The sequence below is a fragment of the Vipera ursinii genome (assembly GCF_947247035.1).
Source record: "Vipera ursinii genome assembly, chromosome: Z".
NCBI classification, from domain to species: domain Eukaryota; kingdom Metazoa; phylum Chordata; class Lepidosauria; order Squamata; family Viperidae; genus Vipera; species Vipera ursinii.
Window position 1 is genome coordinate 113,192,706 of NC_139517.1, and position 20,331 is coordinate 113,213,036.

A 20,331-nucleotide genomic window follows, 5' to 3' on the forward strand; every position below is an offset into this window, starting at 1 on the left:
TATACATAGCATAAAGGTATGTATATGATATTTATGCAGTGTTTTGTGGCTCCCGGTGTTTTCTTTTCTGTGGGAAATGGGTCCAAGTGGCTCTTTGAGTGTTTAAGGTTGCCAACCCCTGGTCTAGTGGCTAAAGCACCAGACTAGAAATCAGGAGACTGGGGATTATTGTCTCACCTTCAGTATGAAAGCCAGCTGGACTTTAAACTATTATGATCCAGATGAGACAATCCTATGATATAGTTGTTCTTTGTAGAATAAACATGAAAATTAAAAGAACTCTACCCGAAAGTATTTATGACTTTACAAGAGAAAAGACAATGTATGATTAAGAGAAGCCATTTATGTGCGGTTTCCAAGCACTGACTCTGATTATTGGAAGCCTTTATGAATGTAGACTGATTTTAACTGTTTACTGGGATTCAATTTTTATCACAATACTAATGAATATTTTAAAAGTATTTTATTGCCAACTTGAGGTTTATTTGAAAGAGTATCCATCTTGTTCTTTTGGCTCAAAGAATAAAAGCTGTTTGCATTTAAGCAAGTGCAAGATTTCATCAGTTTTACAAGTAAGAAAAGCTGATGAAAAATTGGCCATGACAACATGTCATCTGGATATGAATACAGATGTTCCCCTGATTGAGATACAGCCCAGATACCTTTTACAAGCAACTTTCATTTAAAATGAAAATCTTGTCAAATGAATACCTACCACATGTGGTATCAATATGATTCATATGAAAATAGAGGGGGGGTCAAGTATCCTTCCTCACCTCAATTACTGGTCACCGATTCAATTCAGCAATTCAGCTGAAAGTTGAGGAATCTTTTCTTTAAAAAAAATCAAACTACAGAAGCATAAAATGTTCCCAATCAAGTCATCTTCCACCACTTCACAGACTATCTTCAATCAATTGTCCCTCCAGCTATCCAAAAGTGGGCTACTTAAACCCTACATTTTCTGTTGTGAGGGAGTGACAGGCAGATGTTAATTAAAGGGTAAGGATCTCTTGCTGAGCTCTAAAATGGATTTTGCACATGAAGCAATTTGTAATCTCACTGGAAATTTCAGATGGCAATTTGATCACTTAACACAGCTCTACTCCATGAATGTTTCATGAGCAACTATTCAGCAGTCACTACGAAAATGAACCTTTTGTTTTCACTGCCATTTCCTCAAAACACAAATTCAGCTGGCTCTTCTTCTTTTTCAAGGTCAATAGGTAAGCCAAGATGGCCTGAAGAAGATAAATAAAGAGTAATGACACTTGCAAAGATGTCTGATCTAAACAATGTTACTTACCAGTCTGCCTTATACTGCCTTGAGTGCCATCTCAACATCCAAGAAAGCATAAAAAGACGACATGTTATGCAGGGGGAAAATGTTGGCTGAATATTAAGAAATGATAGGAACAGTGAAAAACATAAGCTTCTCAGCTACCAAAAATAGGATGTCAAAAGCAGTTAACAACCACTCCTGCAGGGCAGAATTTTTCAACCTCAGCAACTTTAAGATGCATGGACTTCAATTCCCCATATTCCAGCTAAGCTGTGACAGATTTTAAAGCAGAGAAGAATAATATTGATCAACCTGTCTTCCTACTAATAACTCTTATGAAACAAGTACAGATAAACTGGTGCCAGCAAGACACTACCAAATGATTTATTTTATATATGGCTACAAATTATGTCAGCCAGTCCGCTCTAGGCATACAAGGCATGAGAAAAAATATTATTTATTTCCATCCAGTTTAAAAGTCTTAAGGCCATTCAGGTTTTCATCTTGATATGCAGTGTTGAAGGTTATTCAGAATTCCTAAATACTGAAAGGTTTCTAAATTCATTCTATTTAATCTACTTAGAAAGCCTTTCAGGTTTTTCTGAAGAGGAAGCAAACTGGGGTGGAAAACTTCAAAAACAAGGGTACAAACAATCCCTCCTGACAAAAAGAAATGTTTCCCCAGGAATCTCTCTCACCTTTATTTGGCTCATATCACCATGGCATTGGCCTGCCTGCTGTGACCCTTGGCTAACAAAACTAAATATCACCTCTATTCTAGAATAAACATGACCTTCAGTTCTTTGAATGCCTAAATAGAAGCTCTCCATTCTTTGTAATTCATCAGCTTATCCTGGTCTCAGGACAGATAAATTCTGCCACTGTTTGGTGCAAGGGGTTGGCGATGCTGGGTGGACAACCTGTGGACTCTGAAAAGTACCAGATCCACAGAGCACCTTCAAGGCACAATCAGTGGCGTAGCGTGGGTTGTCAGCACCCGGGGCAAGGCAAGTAATTTGCGCCCCCTAACCCGTGGATCGAGTCTCTTCCACTAGCTCAGGTATTCTGGGAGTTGAAGTCCATGAGTCATAAAAGAGCCAAGGTTGCCTACCCTTAAGTTAGGTTCAAGGCAAAAAAGGGTCCCTGGAGAAGAGGGAAAATGCTAGTTTAAAACTGAAACAAGGCAACTTTAAGGTGCCTCAGCTGTGATTTAGGATGAGACAAAGAGAGGACATGGCGTTGAAAATGGTTAATGGGGCATGTTTGTTCCACTCTTAGTGGACGTCAGGATAAACCCCACGAGAGAATGACCTTACAACAGATGTGAATAGGCTTGGACTACGTTTGTAGATTGAGTGCATACATCACATGGAGCGATGATGGGCTTCATCAAGATTTATGATCCCACAATTGGCTAGTTTTCTCCATCTTGTCCTAAACCCTGGATACCAACCACGGTTTATGGCTTAGCATGTGGTGTGGGGTGACCCAACATGTTAGGCAACAAACAATGACTTCCAACTTACAATGCCTCAGCTTCCCAAGGTTATTCCAAATTGTCCATATTCCAGATTGTTGCCTCCTGCAGACCCACAGTCCAGGCTACCCCCTTCCTCCCCCTTTCCCCTCCCAACCCGGGCTCGCTCGATGTCCTGGATTTCAAGTCCCAGTCATCACCAATTCGTCCAGGGTCAATCAAGGATGAGGGATGCTGTAGTCGAACGTACTGGGAAGTCTCTGCTTACCTGGGAATGAATCTCACGGAACTTGCTTCGGCTACTTCTCAGCACGGAGGGGATTGGACTATAAAGTGACCTTATTAAATTCAACACGGATTCGAGAGTGGGTCTTGTCAATTTCTCGGACCTAACCCCCAAAGGGAAAACTCTGAAGTCCCGTTGACTAGTCAATTTCAGGCAGATTCCTCTTCCCAACTAGGACTAGGACAAGCGCCGTTCTCTTCCTTCCTTTTCTGGCAGAGATTTCAGGAACTTGGCGCTACCTGGACTTCCGTCCCTCTCCAGTCACCTTCCTCCTCTCCTCAATACCTTCCGGACAAGGTACATTGCCCCCCTCCCCCTCCTTACCCCACAATAGAAACCCAGTGAAACCAATTGCCCAAAGATAGCGGCTGTCTCAAAAGTGAACTTCCACGGCCGAGGGGAAGCTCCTCCGAATTCTCAACCTGGGAGCTCCCGTTTGTCTTGGTTAAGAGGAAGTTCAAGATCAGGGGCAGCCGCCGAGTGATTTTGAGAACCGCCTATCCGTTCCTCTTGCTTAAATGGAGGGTGATGGATTGGTTATTTAGATTTAACACCGATGCCTTCATTCAGGCCCCGTGAAGACGGGCGCGACCTGGCAAGTTCACGACTTCAGCAACCGGGTCTTCTGAATCTAAGAGAGATGGGGGGATCTCATCTTTACCTTTACCTCCGGGAAAGGAGATGGGGGTGGGAGCTGGGTCGGGGGGGGCGGGCTTGCAGGTTGAGAGCCAAGCGGAGGAGAGCCGCGGCGGGAGAAAGAGAGGGAGGCGAGACACCGCCAAGCCTCCCCACCCCCACCCGAGAAAGGAGGCGATCCGCAGCCGCGAGAGGACGGGATCCCGCTCTGGCTGGGCGCAGCAAATGCGGTTGCTTTCTATGCTCCACCCACTCGCTCGCTCCTCCGACCCTCGGTGAAGCAGAATCGTCCCCCTCCGGCAAGCTTAATGGGCGCCCCCCCAGATGTTGCGCCCAGTGCGGCCGGCCCCCCCTGCACCCCCCACGCTACGCCACTGGGCACAATTGCTGAAAATCTCTAGCAGCAGTTCCTCTTTAAATGTCAGTTGGTTTATTTCAATGCCACCAACATATGTAACTTATAGGGAGGAAATATACCAAATAGTGTTATAACCTAGTGCAGGGGTAGGCAACCTTGGCTCTTTTATGACTCGTGGACTTCAACTCCCAAAATTCCTGAGCCAGCTATGCTGACTCAGGAATTTTGGGAGTTGAAATCCAAGAGTCATAAAAGAGCCAAGGTTACCTACCCCTGACCTAGTGCCATTTGGCATGCATAACTTCAGGCTATAGACTTAACATTACTTTTTTAAAAGAACACAAAGAATTCCCCACACTCTTCCCCAAATCTCACCATGGCCGTTCTGAGACCTGATTCCACTCAACATAGTCTCAACTTCTCTGAAACACTCAGTTTTGCCCCTGTTGCTCTAATAACCATTTATTCCTGCTTCTTTAAACATGACTGTGCAATAACACCTTTAATAAACAGTAATTCAAAAACGTATTATTATTATTATTATTATTATTAGGAATATTATAATATTAGGAATGCTACAGTCTTTTAGAACTGTTTTTTTTCCTTCCAAAAATGGCAGTGGGAATATATCTGAATTTGATGAGTAAAGCAGTCCAGGAGTCTAACTTTCCTCAAATGCTCAAACTGGTGTGAACAAAAGTTCAAAAGATAAAAATATTTTAGGAGTTATAACCATGATACTTTCCACCATCCATGCAATGAAATCTGATGCTTATTATTTATTTATTTTTATTCCCCCTTTACTTTATAAGTAACTCAATGTGGAAAACATTCCTAATACTCTTTTCTTCTCCTATTTCCCCACAACAACCACTCTGTGAGGTGAGCTGAATTGGGAGAGAGTCAGTGGCCGAAGGTCACCTAACCAGCTTTCATTGTTAGGGATGAAACTAGAACTCACAGTCTCCTGGTTTCCAGTCTGAGCCTTAACTATGAGATGAAATCTGTTATAAACTCTGGATGGGGGGAAAAAAATCCATCACCTCACTGTAGAACTCTATGACTAGCCTATTATTTCAATCACAAAGAAATGAGAATCTGGCTGGTTCCATCCAAAACCTTATGGAGAATTACATGAATTACTTCCCTAGGTCCTTTTTCAATCATTGCTTCAAATCCCATCTTCTCTCAAAGGAAGCTTCAAGTTTCTAGCAGGTATGTTTCCATTCAATTCTGTTTTCTCATATTTCTACACAAGCTGTTACTATCCATTCCTCTTCTCCATACCAAGAACAATTGCAACGGATTCAAAAGTGCTGTGATTCAAAAGCTCAGAAAGTTCTTCGCTGTTCTGCAAACAAGAAAGATTTATGGCAAAACTATCCTGATCTGAACATTCAGGTAGGATTTATTTCATTTGTGGGAGAAAAAGAAAACAAGCAAGTTTTAATGCCTGGAATTACAACATGCCTATGCAATAGGCTTTACAGTGGCCTCCTGCAACCAATTAAATTGACTACAACTGTCATAAACCTTAGTCAATATATCTAGAAGAATATTTCCGCCACCTTGTTGGGAACTGGGACATGCAAGCAGTGGGTGTGCACACGAAACCATCCCCTTTTGCTCTACAACCACCACCAGTCCACAGAGCCAGAAAGGTTGGGGGCCACTGCTTTAGCCAATTTGTAAAAAAATACCTTGCTTGAGAGATATCCAAGCATATACAAGTCCAAATATACAAGTCCAAATCAATTGAAGATTCTTAAAGTATTACAAAGTACAATTACAAGTATTCATGACAAGGGAATGACCAAGATATTAGAAGCAAGTGGGCGTAGAAAGTTATGCAGCTGGCAAACATGACATTCTGAGGAAAGAAGAAACCAACCTGAATTTCTAGTTCATTGCTGTTTGGTGGCAATCACTACAAATATTAACTGTGCGCCTTGCACATCTGACTAACAACCCAGGATTCTGTGATAGAGCTTTTCCTTCAGAAGAAAGGAATATAGAATAGAATGGAATGGAATGGAATGGAATGGAATGGAATGGAATGGAATGGAATGGAATGGAATAGAATAGAATAGAATAGAATAGAATAGAATAGAATAGAATAGAATAGAATAGAATAGAATAGAATAGAATAGAATAGAATAGAATAGAATAGAATAGAATAGAATAGAATAGAATAGAATAGAATAGAATAGAATAGAATAGAAGTTGGAAGGGACCTTGGAGGTCATCTAGTTCAACCCCCTGCTCAGGCAGGAAACCCTATACCATTTCAGACAAATGGCTGCCCAGTCTCTTCTTAAAAACTTCCAGTGTTGGAGCATTCATAGCTTCTGGAGGCAGGATGTTCCACTGGTTAATTGTTCTAACTGTCAGGAAATTTCTCCTTAGTTCTAGGTTGCTTCTCTCTTTGGTTAGTTTCCATCCTTTGCTTCTTGTCCTGCCTTATGGTGCTTTGGAGAATAAATTGACTCCCTCTTCTCTGTGTCAACCCCTGAGATATTGGAGCACTTCTACCATGTCACTGCATAAATGGCTGATCACAAGAATCCCAGCATCCAAATCTACTCCCAGCATTTCTCAGCTGCTACATCAGAGGAAAGTAAGGGATGATAGGAACATGATGGTTTCTCATAACCAAACTTATTTTTTCTCAGTCTTCCTTAGAAGGCATAGCTTCCATCATTCCTTAAAAGAAGCAAACCAAGAATACTACTTACTGGGCAGGAGCATATTGTGCTGAAAAGTAAAACAATTTCAGAGCAGCTTTATATTAGTATTTCCTAATCTGATGTTATCAGATTCCAGAAGGTCAACTATCAGAATTCCCAATTGGCATGAACTTTAATGTTTCTGAAAAGTATCAAAGCTTCTTTACGAAATAAAATCTTAAGAAAAGACTCTTGTCCTAGATATCCCACATATGGTGGTGACCCAAGCAAGGCTGTATCTACCTTTTCACTATGCCTGGAGGCTGTAGAGATTTGAACAAGGGACCACAGACTGATTAAACCCTAGCAAGACTGAGTGGCTTTGGGTGCATGGAGCCTCAGGATCCAAAGGTTTGTCATCCTTAGTTCTGAATGGGATTGCACTATCCTGTTCAAACCCAATTCACAGTTTCGTCTCCTGCTCGAAAAGCAAGAGGTGGGCATAACTAGGAGAGCTTTTGCACAACTCTGGTTTGTGCACAGTTGCAACTTTTCCTGGGTCATGGCCTCCCTGCGCTCAATTACTCAAGAACTGGTCATCTCTCATCTGGACTATTGCAATGTGCTCAATGGGGCTAACCATTTGGAAGCTTCAGCTGGTGCAAAGCACAGCAGCAAGAGCACTTTTGGGGGCCCCTAGGATGGACCACATTACACCTTTGCTTCATTAGTTAGTGGTCATTTTCAAATGCAGTTCAAGGAGTTGGTTATGACCTTTAAAGCCCTTAATGGCATAAGTCCAGGCTACCTGATGAGTCACTAGCTCAGGGGTCTTCAAACTTGGTCCTTTTATGACTTGTGGACTTCAACTCCCAGAATTCCTCATCCAGCCTGCCTGGCTGAGTAATTCTGGGAGTTGAAATCCACAAGTCATAAAAGGGCCAAGTTTGAAGACCCCTGCACTAGAACAAGCCTTTCTTACTCCTGTTGGCTGAGAGGGCCTACAATGGATCCTGCCAGTCAAAGAGTTCTGACTATCAGGATCCATAAGAACATCCTTCTCTGCTGCAGACCCACCCTTTGGAACATCCTACTGTCTAGGCTAAGATCTACCCCCACCCTCCTATCCTTCCGCAAGAGCCTGAAGATCTGGCTCTGCTGGTTGGCCTGGGGACCAGATACGGGAATTCTATGCTGGAAGTGGCTGCTGGATTGATGGCAGACTCCACCTCCCCCCCCCCTTGCTCTCTGTTCTCCACCCATCCATCTCTTTGGATACATTCTCCTTGTGTTCTTTTTAATTGTTTATTCTTGTGTTCATTGCTTCATTGTTCTATTATTTTACTTCTGTTTACATTCTTCATTTATTTCTTTTTATTGTTATAAGCTGTCTAGAGTAGTCCCATAGCAAGATAAAGGGGCAAATAAATTTAACAAATAATAATAACATTGCTTAACATTATCTTAAAACATCTAATATCATGCAAATTTCTATACATTTGTGTAATTTAATAAGCTAATTTCCTGAATAATCTTTTACATGACAATGGTCACTTTTTTATAGTCAGAATGCTTCAAGTTACAATCTTCAAATTAAATCCGCTATGTCAAAAATACACGTGAAATACAATGAAAATTAATGTTTTGTCAAGACTTTCCATTCCACCAAGATTATGTATATTTGAAGCTGAATGTTTAATGTAGCTGTAGAAATATTTATCATACAAGGCAGTGAAATAAAATAATTTTAGAGGCATCCTACAAATTTAACCAAGTACACACTTCCAAAGAAACATTTTATAGTTCTTTTTTAGAATTTGGATTTGAGTAAAACTTCTAAATGTTTGTCTCACATTGTTAATTCATTTTGTTCCTTCAGATTATTTATAACTTTAATTAGAACAAGTGTCATCATAAAAATTATTACTTAGCAACTGATCTCTTTGCCAATTCCAGGTTATTTGTTTCAAATGCTACAATGTTCTTTTTTCACATTTCCTTATCTGCAAAAGACATTCTTCAAGTAATTGTAAAGTGAGAATAGCATGATAGATTTGTTGAAAATACAGTAAGCTAGTAAACACAGTTTCTATTTAGTTGGACTGTTTTAAATTCAATGTTACCTTCTTTTCAGGTAAAGCATCAATAATTTCTCAGTGCTTACAAACAAGAAATAGTCTTCTTTGAAATATTAATACTCACTCTGTCTTTATCATCAGCCACATCACGAAGAATGTCATCGCTGTCTAGGATTCCACCATCACTGTGTTCTAGACGATGAACCTGTATCCAGTAGTTTGGATCCTGCACACACAAAAAGAAAACCATTATATATCGCTAAGTATCTATGACTTCTGAGTTATTTGATGGTGCTCCACACAATGAGTTTTCATGCATGCCAAATAAAGTTGCCTTCTATAAATCAGTTGCATTGATCACTGAGAAGACATGGTTAGAATGCGGCATTACAGGCTAATTCTGCCCACTGCCAGGAGTTCAATTCTGACCGGCTCAAGGTCGACTCAGCCTTCTATCCTTCTAAGGTTGGTAACATGAGGACCCATATTGTTGGGGGCAATATGTTGACATTTGTAAACTGCTTAGAGCAAGGGTCCCCAACCCCTAGGCCTTAGCCCACAACTGGGCTGTGGCCAAGTCAGAACCTGTCCATGCAAGTGGCGTGTAAGCATGCGCCCGCAAGCAGCAGGAATTCATGGTCAGAGCCCCACTCATGTGATTGGTGGGCGCCTGTCCCTCACACAAAACCACACCATCTCCCCCTCCCAAGCCAGATCACCAACCGAGAAAGATTGGGGAATGCAGGCTTAGAGAGTACTCTAAAGCACTATGAAGCAGTATATAAGTTTAAGTGCTATTGCTGTTGTCAACACCATCTAACTAGTAGAATAGAAGAATAGATTAGTATAATAACTTTATTGTCACTTTGAATGTACACTAATTGGCAGACATTAAAACGAAGTTTTGTTGCATACAGCTCTCAAAGAGTCACCACCTCCAATATACACTACATAAATATGACAAAAATAAATAAATACAAAATTATGCATATACCCACATATATGACACCAGAGAAACAACACAGTCTAGTTCAGATTATGTATACATGGTGAGAAAAACGAATCTTGCGAGTTTACCAGACGGATGGCATAGGGAACAAAGCTATTACAGAATTGGGTAGTCCTGCCAGAAATACTTCAAAACCTCCTCCTAGAGGGGAGCAATAGAAATAGACCATAAAGTGGGTGTGTGGGGTCCCTAACAATGCTTTGAGCTCTAAGCACACAGTGCTTATAAGCAGCATTCTGAATACCAGGGAGCGAGCTTTCTATGATCTTCTTGGCTGTCCTTATCTATCTCTGTATGGACTTTCTATCTGACGTTCTTCTGCGACCAAACCAGACAGTGATGCAGCTTGTTAAAACACTCTCAATTGTGCCTCTGTAAAAAGGGGCCAGGACAGAAGGAGAAAGATGTGCTCTCCTCATCCGGCTCAGGAAATGCAGAAGCTGGTTTGCACGATTCACTAAGGATGATGTGTGGAGAGACCAGTTCAGATTGTCAGCTATCTGCACCCCCAGATACTTAATACTGTTGCCCATCTCTACAGCTGCATCCTTGACATTGAGTGGAGTATGACTATGCCAGCCAGCTCTTTCTAAAATCTACAATGTGATAGTGGGTCCTCAAAGTTTCCAAGTATTAAATCCCTTGCATTGAAAGAGTCAGGGATTGAATTGGGAGATGTACTTGATTCTACCACAGTGATCCTTTAAAAGTGAATGTGTGTAATGTGCATCTGTAACCTGAAACCTGAAAATGTTTCCTCCCATATTCCTAAGCAGCATCCTTTTCAGGAGCCAAGCATGGGTTAGGTTGCCATATTTCACTGCAAAGATCTGAAGAACCAAAAGAGGGAAATACCCTCTAACAATAAAGAATTATCTCTAACATTAAAAAAAAGTTTTATTTTTTTAAAAAAGAAATACATTAAAGTTACAAGGAATATTTTTAAAAAGTTAAAAAAGCAAACAGAAAATAACACATAATCAAATTTACAATACATTCTACATAATTTTTTTTCTTATGAATCTTATATTTCATTATAATCCATGTGTCAACAAGCAAAGTATTAATGCCGCAAATAATGTAAATTCTGTAAACCACTGAATAGTTGGAGTTATATTTTTATCATTCCAATGTAGCTGGGGACAAGTTTCAGGTTTTTCTATCTACTAACAGGGTTCTGGAAAATCCAGTTTCTTCAATTAGATATCAATTTCTATTTCTAAGTCTATAGGTGTTGTTTTTTTTAATCAGAATATTAAACCTTGCCTCAGAGCTGATTCAATACATGCAAGGACTTCTACCCTAAAAGGAACAATTAGAAGAGCTTGTACAAAAATATGAGTAAGTGAAGCATTAATCCTATGATGATTTACCCAAGCCGTTTCTATAATGCAGTGGGAGTACAGAAAAATAATATGGTTTATTTTTTCCTTGAATAAATCATATTAAGATCTATTAACATTTTTAAAAGCTCATATAAGGCCACCTTAGTATCTGAGAAGCAGACACATCCAGGTGGGATTGGCCTGTCCACTCAACCCAACAAAAGATACCTACTATGTATACCACAATCAAAGAATTTTGATTGGTGGGCTCCAGGAAAGATCCTTTCCGCCTTTGGTATATTCTCCTGCTGGAGGGGAAATTTACCCCCACCTTTTTGGCCATCTGGAAGAACCTTAAAACCTGGTTTTACCACCTGGCTTTGGGCCCCAATGGGAGTGACAGAGTAAAGAGAAGACCCATACACACACACATATACACACACTCAAGTCTTTATTTAATGTCTCTTAACTGTAATCATTTTTATATTATTTTTTATCATTTTGTAAGCTGCCCAGAGTTGTTTCAGTAGTGAGAGGGATGGCATATAAATTTAATAAATAAATAAACCTTAGAAATAAAGGCATTTGTGCATGTATGTAATGGAACTGTGCATGAAGAATTTAGATGAGTAGGGTATCTCAACATATTTCAATAGATAAAAAGTATAGTATTTTTATAATGCATGACATAAAAAGTATAGTATTTTTATAATGCATGACATAAAAAGTATAGTATTTTTATAATGCATGACGTAAAATATTGGGATGATGAAATTATGACTGATAAGAATTGGATTGAATATAAGGGAATCTAAGCGAACAAAATTATAAAAATAGGATGTATGCTGCACTAATGAGATGATGGCTATGAGAATAATATAAGCTGGAAAAAATGTTATATAGAGAGATTATTATTATTTGTATAAATATAAAAAATGCCTTATACCTAATCATTTATATATTGAAAATATTAAGAATTATATTTTGGCTGTTGAAGAAGGAAAATACAAATGGGAGAAGGGAAGATCAAAGAAATGTATTATTAATTAATATATTAATTATGGAATTATCAAATTTAATCATTATTTACTGTTAATTATTACTGTCCCTTTTTTTTCTTGTTAAAATATAAACCAAGACAACACACTGTACACCAGGCACTGGAGATCGTTATAGTTAAAAGCCACTTTGAGAGCGGGCAACTAAATTTCATTTTTGATGTGTGCCATTGTGCCCACAGAAAAAAATGACAATAAAGGTTATCTTTAAAAAAAGAAGTTTGATAATGATAGAGACTGACAGGAGTCCAATACGGGTGACTGAAGCAGCAAGACTTTAGTAAATGTGCAGCATCAAAAGGATGAGTTTAGTTAGGAATGCCAGTTCAAAATTAATTATGGGCATCAAAAAATAAAGGTGGTAATAGTTTATCTAGGCAAAAGAATCAAAGCAAGAGAAAAGAATGCCTTCCCCTTCTTGAACTTTACTTACAGTTCAGTATTGCTGAAATTGTTTTCGTCCTCTAACCAAATGAATGAATCCATTTGTAAACTTTGACATAGATAGAACAGGTGGTATGAAGCCAAGGGCATTGTTAGATTGGAGCAAGTAAGCAACTAACACATTCTTCAACAGTTAATCACAAACCAGTTATGCTATTGGAGCCAATAGCAGAGCATGTTTGACAAAGATTTGGTTGGATGTAATATGTTGTTTTAAAAAAAATACAGGTGAACCTTTTGAAGTTGTCAGGTTAACTAAGGTTGTAGGACACCTAATCTTCAAGGATATGAATTCAGTAATGTTCACAGAGCAGTTCAAAAAGAAACAACCTCTGTAAAGCTACAATTTCCTGGTAATACAGTTTACCACATTTGTCTTCCTGTGTGGAAACAGTATTACACCTATGATAAACAACTATGACTTGTATGATAGCAGTACGTTAACCTGAAAATAATTATTATTGATTAAAAGAATTACTGCCTTGTAAAGAATTATTAACAGTTGTTGCTTTTTATTATTCCTGTAAAATGCTGTTTTAAACACAGAATTTAAGCATGAATATGATAAAATTCCTCGATGATATGAGTTCACCTTTTGGATAACAAGGGACGCGGTGGCTCAGTGGGTTAGGATGCTGAGCTTGTCGATCAGAAGGTCGGCAGTTTGGCGGGTCGAATCCCGAGTGCCGTGTAACAGAGTGAGTGCCTGTTACTCGTCCCAGCTTCTGCCAACCTAGCAGTTCGAAAGCACGTAAAAATGCAAGTAGAAAAATAGGGACCACTACAGTGGGAAGGTAACAGCGTTCCGTGCGCCTTTGGCGTCTAGTCATGCCGGCCACATGACCACGGAGACGTCCTTGGATAAGCACTGGCTCTTCGGCTTTGAAACGGAGATGAGCACCGGCCCCTGGAGTCGGAAACGACTAGCACGCATGTGCGGGGGAAACTTTACCTTTACCTTTACCTTTGGATAACAGAATTTAGCTGTGGCTTTCTGGTAAGTGTACACATAGCAGCAAAAATGGAAAGAAGGAAAAAAAAGCTAATCAAAATAAAATCCATATACTGACTACAGATACCAATATAAAATCTTGTCTTTATCATTAAATTTATACCATGCAGAGACATATTTTATCACTTTTTTAAAAGATACTTCTCAAAAACAGGTAACATGCACATATCATGGATCCATTCCCTCTACAATCAGGATCATACATTTCTTTTCAACTACCAGCCAACTTGGTAAACCATAACTATTCACGTAGTTTAAGAACATATTTTAATATTGTATTAAGATCTATAAATTCTATTGGCATATTCAGCAAGTTCAAATTAAAGCACAGCTACAGCTGGACAGGACCAAATTATATAAGCTCAAGAACATTCAAATTATTTGCAATGCCAACATTATAAAATCTGAACTTCATCGCTTTTTAAACATTTAACTAGTCCAACAGACAGTAATATTTCAATGAATTAACTACATTTTTAAATCCTAAAAAATATATTTCACATTTCTTTACTGGGAGATTCTCCTGAATGAGATATTCCAGGTCTTCACTCCATAATATAAGTAGTAAAATTTAACTAGTAAAATCTTCCTTTTTCTAGTTTCCCATAAAATTGAATTGTTGATTGTTGTGCAAAATTACAACTACCTCAGAGGCTGCTAGACTATCTGGCCCATACTATAAGTTTCAACTGTATATATTGCTAAATAAATATTGTAGTGAGTCATATTCAACATACTGTGCAATCTCTAAAATGTTTTTATTACCATTAGAAATCAACTGTTCCAAATGTATTGATTTGTTTGGCCCAAATATTCAAACTAAAAATCTACTCTGCTATTTTCTAATTTGTAAGACTTGAGAGTATATGCCTGGCACTTTTCAAAGTTGAAAATGAAGAATCGTTTTAAATATACATGGACCTTAAAGCCTGGCAGAATTTCAGAAGTATACACACTTACCTTCCAAAAATCTCATTCCAAAATGTATCTTATTCCAAAATATATAGATGTTAATATAAAGGTCTAAAATCTTATAGAATTAAGATTAATCATAACATTAAAGATTTTAACTTTCTAATGTCTAATGAAATTACAGGTATACATTCAGACATAGTATTTTAAAGGATCTAGGAAAATTGACAATCCTAATCCTATATAGAGGTAAAGTATGTACCAAAAACAACAAATAAGACTTGTTCTAGCTAATGTTATAATCAGAGTATAAACTGTATTGCTGTTATGAGTTTCAACCATTTTGGTTATGACATTAGCCATAACTTTAATAGTATATATAAGAACAATTTATATTCAGTGCTGAGTGCCATTATACAATATCTTGAGACAATCTAATGGTACAAACTAAGGGTGTGAGAACCAAATTGAAGATAAGATATCCTTGTTGGGTGCCATGATATAACTTGATAGGTTGAGAAACAAATACGTTTTAATAAATATAGCCACTAGGTGGAGATACTAAATTGTAGTACTGTACAATGAACAAAAGAGTGAAAAGCCAACTTTATTAGAATACATTATACATTTAATTTGAATCATATCAAATGCCTTTTCAGCATGTAACTAGATTAACAGCCCATTCCAATTTATTTGCTGTAATATCCATGCTATTAATCATCACATAAATATTGTCCTATACTTGTTTTATTTTTTATAAATCTAGATTGATAGCGATGAATTATAGATAATATAGTCTTTTGTAACCTCCTGGCTAATGTTGCAGGCAATATTCTACTGTCCACATTAAGCAAATATATTGATCTTTACTTTGCCCATCTTATAGAATCCTTCTCAAGCCTTAATATTATAAACTTTATAAAACAATAAAAGAAATACAGAAATAATAAATGATTTATTGTAAACCTACAACAATAAGTCTCTAAAAACGTTTTTGGGAGAGTCATATTTATTATATTTTAATAACTATAGTATATTTAGGTTTTAATTCTTCACTGTATAATCACAGGATCTTCCCCCTCTGGTGCTGTAGATTTTTTTGTATTAATGTCATTATTAAAACATATGATAATAAAGTATGCACACAATAACAACCCAAAGTGCAAATGCACAGAAGATTTGTTTTTAAAACAGGTAAATTATGTGGAAAGAGATCCTAACCTTTTGTTTTTCTTCCCAGCAAGGGCAGGGTCCATTTTTTGGTGGGTCAATTAAAAGTCTTTTTGTTCATCTATTGATTGCAAAAGGAATTGAGCGGCTGGCTTGTCACATGAGCCTGACATTGGGAGCTGGCCCAAAGTCACCCAGCCAGTTTTCAAGCCTAAAGTGGGACTGGAACTCAGTCTCCTGCTGACTGGCCCAAAGTGCATGGTACTTTTTTGTTATAAATGACAACGGCAGTAAGATTTCATGGCTAAAGTTGGACTAGAACTCACAGTCTTCTGGTTTTAAGGCAGTTTACCACTAAACCAAACTGTCTTTCAAATTCTAAAATATACCTATGTTGTGTTTCTTTCACCAGAGCAATGTATATTAGGAATTGTTCAGTTACTAAAACATATGTCCAACATGCAGAAGAAAACACTTTTTTCTCTCTAAATCTAACTTTAACACATAATCAGCTTTTCTGCATTCCCCTAAGATTCACTTGCTATTGAAACTAGCTTTTTGATACACCCCTTCTCTTTGCAATCTAGGTTTTGTGCGTGTGTGTGTGTGTGTGTTTGTGTGTGTGTGTGTGTGTGTGTGTGTGTGTGTGTGTGAGAGAGAGAGAGAGAGAGAGAGAGAGAGAGAGAGAGATTTAGTGTACTACACAATCTAGGTAGTATAGGTACATATTTTTGCCCTCCCAACCACTTCACTGTTGGCGGCAGAGCCCAAAAGAAAACAAGTAGAAAAAGAAAGCTTTTGTGCTCATAAAGAAAAACAGATTATAAAACAAAGTTATCATTCTTCAATCTTATAAGTTGGAACTCCCTTGCTCTGCTCCCCTCATAGTTCTTAGTTTGTGTAAAAGTTTAAATTTATAACAGCCTTACCAAATTAACCTAGGAAAGCATAATCTGAGAAGGAAAAATAATGAGTGAGTAAACACAGAGGCCCATAAATATCCAACTCTGTTCATATTAGTTCTGTGCAGGTTCTGAAAATTTTCTGGAAGAAGTGCTCCAGATTTGGCATGCTTTAAAAAGTTAATCCCTTAAAACCAGGCTTCCATGGAAACTTGAAAAAGAATGTGGCTACTTTAATTCACAACCAAGAGGTTGAGAAGTGCTTGTAAAAGCATTCAAGCACTTCCTCTGAATCAGTTTTGAAGCATGTAGGTAATACTCAACTTACAACCACAAATGAGACTACAATTTTCATTGCTGAGCAAGGCAGTTCCTAATTTTACCTTTTTTGCCATGGTTAACTGAATCCAGCTTCTTTCTCCCCACACCCCCGCCCCCACCATTCACTTTTCTTGTTGGATTGGGAAGGTCACAAATGGTGACCACATAGCTTCTGCAATTATACACATCAGTTGCCAACACCTACATTTTATCGTGCCTATGAAGATGCTGTAATGGTCGTTAAGCGTGAAGGTTAGCTTTTTTCACTGAACACTGAGTGGTCGCTAAATGAACGGTTGTAAGTCAAGGACTATCTGTGCCCAGACCTTGTATATATTAGCTATAAAAAGGCTATGCATGCTTGTTAAAATGCCAGGTTTTTAGATGCAAAAAATATCAGATAAATATATCAAATAAATAGTGTGTGTGTGTGTTTGTGTGTGTGTGTGTGTGTGTACACAATTCAATTGAAAAACAAACTAAAATGTTGGGGGGGATAATAAAAAACATAAAATAACATGGTTGCTTAAATGTGCACACTTGCTTGTCAGTAGGAATATGGCTGTGTTCAGAATTAATCAATTGTATTCAAACTGACGGTAAATAGTAGTACAAGCCTGCCCTCAATTAAAATGACTCTGATCAAGCCCACAAGAAGTTCAGAAGTTACACTAGGATTTTTCAGAGTTGCCTCTTACAGCAATAGGCATAGTCTGTGAAGTTTACAAAGAATTAAAGGGTTCTGATTGTTAGAAGGTATCAGACAGAAGAAAGGTTCAAAACAATTTCCAAGACATTGGATATACCATGGAACACAATGAAGACAGACATCAACAAGAGGCAGAAATGTGGCATAACAGTGACATTTTCAAGAACTGGATGTCCTTCCAAAATACATGAAAAAACAAGAAAATTAGTCCGAGAGGCTACCAAGAGATCTACAGCAACATTAAAAAAAACCTGCAGGAATTTCTGGTAAGTACTGATTGTGTAGTACATATGGCAGCAATTTCCTGTATTCTTCATATGTCTGAGCTGTGAAATAGGGTAGCAAGATGGAAGCTTTTTCTTATTAAAAAAAACCCAGCATTTTAATAGGTATGTATAGACCTTCCCTCTGAGTGAGTTGAGGAAAAAATAAAATAAAATAAAATAAAATAAAATAAAATAAAATAAAATAAAATAAAATAAAATAAAATAAAATAAAATAAAATAAAAAAATAAAATAAAATAAAATAAAATAAAATAAAATAAAATAAAATAAAATTGGGAAATGAAAGGAAAATTGGACAGTTCCTTTGCACTGCTATATTCTGTTGCAGGTTTCATTTGTCTTATTTTTTTTATTTTTGTTTTCTGTTTTTTCCTGATTTCCTAATTAGACCCCTTCATGGATTACTGCCTTGGCGTGGCGAAGGGGCTTGCGTAATTCGATGAAGCTATGAGCTATGCCATGCAGGGCCACCCAAGACGGACAGGTCATAGCAGAGAGTTCTGACAAAACGTGATCCACTGGAGAAGGAAATGGCAACCCACTCCAGTATCTTTGCCATGAAAACCCCATGGACAGTACCAAAAGGAAAAAAAGATATGATGCTGGAAGATGAGCCCCTCAGGTCGGAAGGCGTCCAATATGCTACTGGGGAAGAGCAGAGGGCTAGTACTAGTAGCGCCAGAAAGAATGAAGCGACTGGGCCAAAGCCAAAAGTACATTCAGCTGTGGATGTATCTGGTGGTGAAAGGAAAGTCTGATGCTGTAAAGATTTTTTCTCCATAGGAACCTGGAATGTAAGATCCATGAATCAAGGAAAGCTGGACGTGGTCAAACAAGAGATGACAAGACTAAACATCGACATCTTAGGTATCAGCGAACTAAAATGGACAGGAATGGGTGAATTTAATTCAGATGACCATCAGGTATACTACTGCGGGCAAGAATCCCTCAGAAGAAATGGAGTAGCCTTCATAGTCAATAAAAAAGTAGGAAAAGCAATACTGGGATACAACCCTCAAGATGACAGAATGATCTCAGTTCAAATCCAAGGCAAACCATTCAATATCACAGTAGTCCAAGTCTATGCCCCAACCACCGGTGCTGAAGAGGATGAAATTGACCGGTTCTACGAAGCCCTACAGCACCTTATAGAACTAACACCCAAAAATGATGTCCTTATCATCATGGGAGATTGGAATGCTAAAGTAGGAAGCCAAAAGATAACCGGAATAACAGGCAAGTTTGGCCTTGGGAGTACAAAATGAAGCAGGGCACAGGCTGATAGAATTTTGTCAAGAGAATACGATGGTCATAGCAAACACTCTTTTCCAACAACCCAAGAGACGGCTTTACACATGGACATCACCAGACGGTCAACACAGAAATCAGATTGACTATATGCTCTGCAGCCAAAGATGGAGAAGCTCTATACAGTCAGTAAAAACAAGACCAGGAGCTGACTGTGGCTCAGACCATGAGCTTCTCGTTGCAAAGTTTAGGCTTAAACTGAAGAAAGTAGGGAAAAGCACTAAGCCACTCAGGTATGAATTAAATCATATCCCTATTGAATATATAGTAGAGGTGACAATTAGATTTAAGGAATTAGATCTGATAGACAAGAGTGCCTGAAGAACTATGGACAGAGGTTCGCAACATTGTACAACAGGTAGCAACCAAAACCATCCCAAAGAAAAAGAAATACAAGAAAGCAAAATGGCTGTCTGAGGAAGCTTTGCAAATAGCTGAGGAAAGGAGGGAAGCGAAAGGCAAGGGAGAAAAAGAAAGATATGCCCAATTAAATGCAGAAGTCCTAGAGGAGATCAACCCTGACTGCTCTTTAGAAGGCCAGATCCTGAAGCTGAAACTCAAATACTTTGGCCACCTAATGAGAAGGAAAGACTCACTGTAGAAGAGCCTAATGCTGGGAAAGATTGAGGGCAATAGAAGAAGGGGACGGCAGAGAATGAGGTGGCTGGATGGAGTCACAGAAGCAGTAGGCATGAGCTTAAATGGACTCCAGAAGATGGTAGAGGACAGGAAGGCCTGGAGGAACATTGTCCATAGGGTCGTGATGGGTCGGACACGACTTCGCAACTAACAACAACAATAGACTTTTTATATCCATTGTTTATTGCAAGTGGACACCTATTGCCCCACTGTTTTAGACTACAATTCTCTCAGTTAAAAGTCCCAGATTTCTCCTTGTTTTTACCTGATACATGGTGTACAACATACTACATACACTCAACATGTAAGTCCATCCATGGTTAAGGTGACCCTTGGATTCTTAACTCAAATGCTGTGAAAAATATTCTACCTGTGAATGTAAGACAGCTCTCAAAATGTAAGCCAATTTCATAATTGGCTTATCTATAGATAATTGCCCCTTCATGGATTACTG

The 20,331-nt window shown here is 38.4% G+C and overlaps 1 protein-coding gene across 5 annotated transcripts in view; it reads right to left on the reverse strand.

Moving 5' to 3' along the window:
* The window catches only part of PARD3 (par-3 family cell polarity regulator), a 671,095-nt gene that overhangs the window by 549,741 nt on the left and 101,023 nt on the right, over positions 1–20,331 (reverse strand). For all 5 annotated transcript variants that reach the window (XM_083376219.1, XM_083376217.1, XM_083376216.1 and 2 more), the window contains exon 2: positions 8,908–9,009. In XM_083376219.1, the coding sequence (XP_083232345.1) occupies positions 8,908–9,009 (102 nt within the window). The remainder of the gene's footprint in view (positions 1–8,907; positions 9,010–20,331) is intronic.